A 6,950-nucleotide genomic window follows, 5' to 3' on the forward strand; every position below is an offset into this window, starting at 1 on the left:
CGCCCCGGAACGCGCGCGCGCCGTGACGCACAAGATCTGTGACGCACAAGGTCTGCACCGCACGCCGAGCCCAGCGCCATCAGGAGGCGCCGCCGCGTGGGCGTGGCTATCCGCTTTCCCGCAGCCCCAGGTCATCACGATCTCCCCGGTCACCGCGATCTCCCCGGTCTCCGCAGTCCCCGCGGCCCCGCAACCCTAGGCCATGACCCCCGCGGCCGCCAGCCCCCCGGAGGTAGTCCGCGCGGCTCAGAAGGACGACTACTACCGCGGCGGGCTGCGGAGCGCGGCGGGCGGCACCCTGCACAGCCTCGCGGGTGAGCCCCCGCGGGGCCGTGGGGGCGCGAAGCGGGCCGACGAGCCTCAGGCCCTCCGGTCATCCCCCCGCAGGCTCGGCCAGGCCCTGCTCGCCCCCCCAAGACCTGAGGCGAAGGAAGGAGCGAGCGCCCCGGGTTTTGCCCCCTGCTGCCGGGGGCGGGGGTGGGGGCCGGGCACCAGGCGTGGAAGAGTCCACGGCTCTGGGGACACGGGGAGTCTCCCGTGGAGCAGCGGCGTCGGAGCCCAGTGGAGGGGCAAGAGCGTGGGGTGGATTCCAGACGACAGCGGGCTCGTCTTCGGAGTAGCCGAAGCGAGGCTGGGCCGTAGACTCGGGCGGGTAGCCATGGGCAGGTTTTGAGCAGGAGAGGGACACGACACGATCAGAACAAATGGCCCGTGTATTCGTTTTGCTAACACATTCACTTACTCTGCCAGACACTGTTCTCCGTGCTTCAGAACGTTAACTCATTTTATTCTCGACACATCCCTGTGAGTGGGACCTGTTGCTAGTCCCCTCCTTAGAGACAGGGAAGCGGGGATTCCAGAAAGATCTTGTAACTTCCTGAGGTCACAACCTGCAGTGTGGGGAGCTGGGATTTGATGCTGGATGGGTGGTCTCGGCTTGAGCTCCTGGACACTGTACTACACTGTCCTTGTGGCCCTTCTGGGCTCTAGAGCAGTTGCCCAGGCGGGTCCTGGACGGGGAGGTGGCTACAGGTTGGTAAGTTCTCAGGATACTCGGTGGCCCAGGTGAGGCAGGTATAGATGGAGCAGAGTGGACAGCACAGGAGGCCAGGGAGAGAACAGAGTGTGGTTTAGGACAGCATCAGCCGCGTGGAAGGGTGACGGGGCTGGGCCTTGGCAGCAGGAAGGAGGCTTGTTCCTAATCCTTACGCTGCACCACCCTCGCCCCAACCCCTCAGAAATGACGTGGTTCCTCCTCTCAGGTGCGAAGAAGTGGCTGGAGTGGAGGAGAGAGATTGAGCTGGTGTCGGATGTCGCCTACTTTGGCCTCACTACACTGGCAGGTAGCAGCCCCTGGCAGGATCTCAAGGCCCACAATACACGCCGAGCCCAGAGGACAGGAGAGGGGCTGTCAGCAGAGTGAGAAGCTTCTGGAGGTGCTTCTCAGTGCCCCCGGAGCTGGGCCGCATGCAGCCTCAGGGAAGGAGAGAACCCCGAACCCTTTCCCTAGGTGGGAGGCCAGGCCCTGAGCCCAGGCTGGGGCCTCTGGAAGCTCTGCAGTACCCCTGTCACATCTGTCTGGGACCGTTTCTCCGTGGCTGAACCCGTGGCCCTAGAGGGGTCCCAGCGCTGAGCCCTGTCACGGGGCCTGGGCTATGAGGATTGTAGGGACCCAGTACGGAAGTCGCTGGCAGGTCCCTGCCTGTCTCTCTCACCGGTCCCTCTCCCCACAGGCTACCAGACCCTCGGGGAGGAGTACGTCAGCATCCTGCAGGTGGACTCGACCCAGGGCCGAGTGCCCTCGAGGTTGCGCCGTGGGATACTGGTGGCGCTGCACACCGTCCTGCCCTACCTGCTGGACAAGGCCCTGCTCCACCTGGAGCACGAGCTGCAGGCCGATGGTGACGGCGCCTGGCCCTCACGGGGCAGCCTGGCCCCCGGTGCCCGTGGCCAGTCGGGGACAAGACGCTGGATGCGCCGGTGCACGGCCGCCTTGACGGAGCAGCAGCAGGGGACGCTCCTGCGGGCTGTGTTGGTGTTCAGGCAGGGTCTCGGGTGCCTCCAGCGTCTCCACGTCGCCTGGTTCTACATCCATGGCGCCTTCTACCACCTGGCCAAGAGGTTCACAGGCATCACCTACGTAAGTCACAGGTGCCGCCTGGGCCCGCTCTTCTGCAGGGGACCTCCGTCCCCGAGCACAGTCACAGGGCCAGAGCTGTAATCCTCCACTGGAAACGTGAGTCTTGTCAGGTCCCGTTTTGCTGAAAGACCTGCGCAAGTCTGGTTTCCGTAAACTCTGAGGGTAGGGCGAGTCTGTCTTCCTGCCGACAGCACATGTGGCCGCCCCGCTCTGTACCCTGAGCGCAGGCCTGGGGCCCTGGCTCCTGGGCCCCGTGCCCACCCTTCCAGGCCACCCTGACAGAGGGTCAGGTGTAGGGACACCCTGATGGTGACCCTACAGCGACCCTGTTGCCGCCAGCATGCCCGCTAGCCTCCCCTGGGCTCCGCCCGCTGCAGGCACTCTGACCGTCCTGAGTCTCAGCTGATGCCCTTGCTCCCAGGTTCACCCGGCGGCCTTCCCTCGGGCCCCTGCCTCCCCGGAGGCCTCCAGGCTCCCTTGGCAGTGCTGTCCCGGCACGTGCACCCCCTCTCCTGAGCCCAGCCCCAGTCCTCACCGCGTTTGCTCTACCTGTTAGGTAGGGTGTTTGTTAAGCTGCTGCCACAGAGGGGCCTGGAAACACGGGCTCGACCCAGTCAGGGCACTGGGGGCTGCCACGGGGCTCTTCCTACACAGGCAACCAGGGCCCTGCCCCTCGGGCTCCAGGCTCTGGCCAGTCTGGCTGACCTGACTGTCCCCATTCCCCGGGGGGAAGGACACAGAAGCGGGGGGCAAGCAGCTTTCACTTGGGGGACGTGGCCGGGAGTCCCAGCTGCAGAACATCACCCGGGTAGTCTGGTGCCTTGCTAGAAGCGGGAGCTTCTGTTCCTCTCACGGGGCTGAGTAGCGGGTCTGCCACGCTCGGCGCCCCTCCCATCCCACTGGGCGCCGCTGCTCAGGCTTCCCAGTTCTTGGGGGCCTGGCCGTCCCCCCTCTCCCTGCGACACCTTGCCTGCAGCCTAGTGACTGCAGGCTTCGAGGTCCGTGGCCATCCTCGCTCAATGCTGGGCTCCCGCCGGGGGTGATGCCCTGAGCTGTCCAGCTGTGCCCCCCAGCTGCCACCCAGCGCAGAGGCTGCCAGGCGCTGCTGCCCCATCCCGCAGCCAGAGGGCAGGCCTTGGCTTCGTCCCACAGGGGAGGCCTGGCCCCTGGGCCACTCAGTGCCTCACGCCAACAGATCATGTGACTGTCCCCCCCTCCCCGGGTCCCTGACAGCTCCGTGTCCGCCATCCGCTCGCAGAGGACCCTCGGGCCCGTGCCAGCTACAGGCTGCTGGGGCTTGTGTCCCTGCTGCACCTGGCACTGGCCGCGGGCCTGCAGCTCTACGGCTTCCGGCAGAGGCAGCGCGCCCAGAGGGAGTGGAGGCCGCAGCGTGGCCTGTCCCACCGCAGGTGCGCAGGGCTGTGCCGGGGCGGGGGCTACCCAGCGCCACACGGAACTCAGGCTCAGTTCTGTCCCATCGTCCCCCCTCACCTGCCAGGAGCTACACAGAGAGAGCAGTTTCCAGAACCTCGCTGTGCACCCTGTGCCTGGAGGAGCGCAGGTACTCGACGGCCACGCCCTGCGGCCACCTGTTTTGCTGGGGCTGCATCACCCACTGGGCCGACACCAAGGTGAGCGTCCTGAGCGTAGGCCCCCGGGCCACCCCCGCTGCACTGGGCCCGCTGCCTGCCTCCACAGCCACGCTTGTTCGGCGGTGGGCGGGGGGGGGGGCTGTTTTTAAAAGCCCCCGGCTGGGATGGAGGCAGGGAGCTGTGGTGGCTGGAAGCCTGCTGTGACAGCTCTGCTCCCAAAAGGAAGGCCCCAGCCACCCACCTGGGAACCCTCGGAGCAAGAGCCGTCTGCTCGGCCTTGAGATCTCAGGGTGTGGGGTCCAGGGGGCCAGAGCAGGGAGCTCTGCCACCTTACTCCTGCACTGGCTTCAGGGAGGGGCCGGTCCCGGGCCCCCGTGTACCTCCGCCCCGTCTCTCCTTGGGGCCTGAGGTCACGCCGCCTTGTTACTGGGATGTCCTGTCCACACGCTGCCCAAGGAGCCTTCCTCAGGGCCTGCAGGGCGCGGCGGCTGCAGCCTCCTCCGTGGGGTCCAGGCCGCTCTGCGAGGCCCTGGGGCACACGCGTGCCTGGCAGGCAAGGGGCTGACCTTCCCGGGCCAGGAGGGACCCGGCCCTGAGGGTGGGGACAGGGGACCCGTGAGCTCACACCCAGAAACTCCGAGAGGTTCAGGTCAGCCACGGTCGTTCCGCGGCCAAGCGCCCTCCCTTGTCCCAAGTTACCCGTGGCCTGGCCATCTCCTCGCTGGTCACCGTCCCTGCTCTGCTCCCCGACTGCCTGCATCATCTCAAAAAAATGTTTTTCTGTCCTAATGGAGATATACGTACATCCGTGTTTTACTGGAGATGCCAGTGGGGGAGGGACCCCCGGGGTTGTAGGGGTCACAACCCCTGACCTTCCTCCTCCCCCCACAGATGGAGTGTCCCCTCTGCAGGGAGAAGTTCCTCCCCCAGAAGCTGGTCTACCTGCGGCACTACCGCTGACCCGACGGAGGGAGGAACCCAGGAGTCTTTCCTGATGTCAGGAGGAAGTTTATTCTCAAAGTTGACTGTACTTGCACAGAAATCATGAAACTCTCAAGTCTTTTATTCTTTTTCACATAAGATATCGTGCCAGCCGCCGGGGAGGACAGGCGCTGGACCTGGACCTGGCCGTGAAATGGCTTCAGGGCAGGTTGGGCAGGGCCTGCAGGGCTGCCAGCCAGACAGCTCAGCACTTAAAGAGAACTTCCCTCCCTTCCCCAAACCCGTCGTTTATATCCAATACCAGGCACACAGTGAAGGCAGGGCCAGACGGGCCAGGACTGAACAAGGGCCGGGAACCAGCAGCCTGCCTTCCCAGCGTGGTCAGTCTTCCAGCCCAAACGACCCACAAACCTTAACCCTCGTCACTGGAGCTGGCTTTTGGGGCAAGGGGGCACAGCCCTTCCCAGAAAGGAGCTGTGATTGCCCCCTAACACATTTGGCAGATGCCTTCGAATAAATGTCAAGTTTGTTTCCCGTTTTAGAAAATGGAGGGCTTCCCTGGTGGCGCAGTGATTAAGAATCCGCCTGCCAATGCAGGGCACATGGGTTCAAGCCCTGGTCCGGGAAGATCCCACATGCCGCGAAGCAACTAAGCCTGTGCGCCACCACTACTGAGCCTGCGCGCCTAGAGCCCGTGCTCCACAACAAGAGAAGCCACTGCAATGAGAAGCCCGCGCACCGCACCGAAGAGCAATCCCTGCTCCCCGCAGCTAGAGAAAGCCCGCACTCAGCAACAAAGACCCAACCCAATGCAGCCAAAAATAATAAAATAAATTTTAAAAATAAAATGGAAGTGTGTGTCCTGGCCTCTGAACACGAGCCGTCTCCTCCTGCTTGGAGCGCCTGGCGGGCCCCAGCCAGCCTGACCCACTGAGGCCACCCGTCTCCAAAGCTGGTGGTGGGCCAGCTCGCCTACACCGGCTCACTGCTGTGTCCAACACACTTCCTGCCACCTTTTTTGTTATTTTCAGGTTTTTACATCTACCTAAGCTGTGCAGAGACAGGACTTTGCCGTAGGCATCCTTACAACAGCAATTCCACAGAAGTGCTGGTGTGTTAGCGCCGTGAGATGAACGGAAGCCCGTGTGGAAGGGGCCCCTGCAGGCCGCTTCTCCCTCCATGTGACTCTGTGGGAGCGGTGATGCAGGAACAGAGACTCCTCGGTGAGCAGAGGTCAGCCCCAGAGGCAGGCCGTTGACCGTGGGCCCTGCTCCGGACAGGCAGGAGCCCCAGGGGAGGCTCCACGGTTCCCAAAACCCCTTACTTACACTCACCAAGTGCCTGCAATTTCCCGTATTTCCCTGTGCATTTACCAGGAAAACAGTATGAAAAACAAAACAAAAAAAAGTCTAGAGTTTGAACACCTCAGGTGCCACAATGTGGTAATAAAAGTACCGATTTGGACATCATTTACACATGAAGTTAAAATTCAGGATCGGGTACACAAATGGTCTTCATACGGCCTCTTAAAAGCAAGAGGAGTTCAATTTCAGCTATGCAAAACCTGGCAAAAGAAAAGCCAGGCGGTAAACACTCGAAGTCTGAAACCCGCAGACAGATGGAAACGGCGCTTGCAGCAGGGAGTGGGAACAGACCCCCGGCGTCTGGGCCGCGGCCTCAGCAGCACGGCCCGCCCTCCAGGGAGGCCGCACTCCCCCGCCAGGCCCTCACAGTGCCAGAGGCGTAGCGGGTTAGATGAAGACTACAGGAGAGCAGCGACGTTGTCTTTAATGAAGTTGGAATTAAAAAGTCACTCGGTAAAATGTTTACGAGTATTGGTTTTTATCACATCAAAAAAGTTGACATGCAGGTCAGAGCTGTTTCCCTGTAGAAAGTGGGAAGCCATGTGTTAAAAGCCACAGAACTGGCTGCTCCTGCCAGGTGTTTCTGAAAAGGGGCTGCTGCATGAGAACACGTTTAAGTTAAAACAACCCTTCACGTATCAAAGAAATGTGTCAAAATAATCTCAAACAATTAAAATATATATATTTATAATTCCAGGCCCTCAGAAGCAATCATGGTAGTTAAGAACGAAGTTTTGAGTCATCATGATAGAGGCCAACTCAACACATCTCTAGCGAGATGAAATTCGGAAACCGGCATTAGAGCCCAGAGTTGCTGCAGAATCTCCTCCACGCGCCGGACGGACAGGCGAGCGTCCTCCGGGGCCACGGTGAGCGTCCTGGGAGGCAGCAGCTGGCGTCCTGGCTCCATCC

At 62.0% G+C, this 6,950-nt stretch overlaps 1 protein-coding gene across 1 annotated transcript; it reads left to right on the forward strand.

Moving 5' to 3' along the window:
• Positions 1 to 107: 107 nt before the first annotated feature.
• On the forward strand, positions 108 to 6,944 carry PEX10 (peroxisomal biogenesis factor 10). The gene is made up of 6 exons (XM_024760280.1): positions 108 to 314; positions 1,263 to 1,343; positions 1,734 to 2,140; positions 3,374 to 3,549; positions 3,639 to 3,771; positions 4,624 to 6,944. The coding sequence occupies exons 1-6, from the start codon at positions 203 to 205 to the stop codon at positions 4,690 to 4,692; spliced, it is 978 nt and encodes a 325-aa protein (XP_024616048.1). The 5' UTR covers positions 108 to 202; the 3' UTR covers positions 4,693 to 6,944.
• Positions 6,945 to 6,950: the final 6 nt, after the last annotated feature.

The sequence above is a fragment of the Neophocaena asiaeorientalis genome, unplaced genomic scaffold (genome assembly GCF_003031525.2).
Source record: "Neophocaena asiaeorientalis asiaeorientalis breed wild unplaced genomic scaffold, Neophocaena_asiaeorientalis_V1.1 scaffold489, whole genome shotgun sequence".
Taxonomy (NCBI): domain Eukaryota; kingdom Metazoa; phylum Chordata; class Mammalia; order Artiodactyla; family Phocoenidae; genus Neophocaena; species Neophocaena asiaeorientalis.

Excerpts from the sequence above, each read along its gene's own strand:
- PEX10 (XM_024760280.1), top strand. The coding sequence starts at position 203 with ATGACCCCCGCGGCCGCCAGCCCCCCGGAGGTAGTCCGCGCGGCTCAG. Across the intron at positions 315-1,262 it reads CACCCTGCACAGCCTCGCGG|GTGCGAAGAAGTGGCTGGAG; the intron begins GTGAGCCCCCGC and ends TCCTCCTCTCAG. Across the intron at positions 2,141-3,373 it reads GGTTCACAGGCATCACCTAC|CTCCGTGTCCGCCATCCGCT; the intron begins GTAAGTCACAGG and ends GGTCCCTGACAG.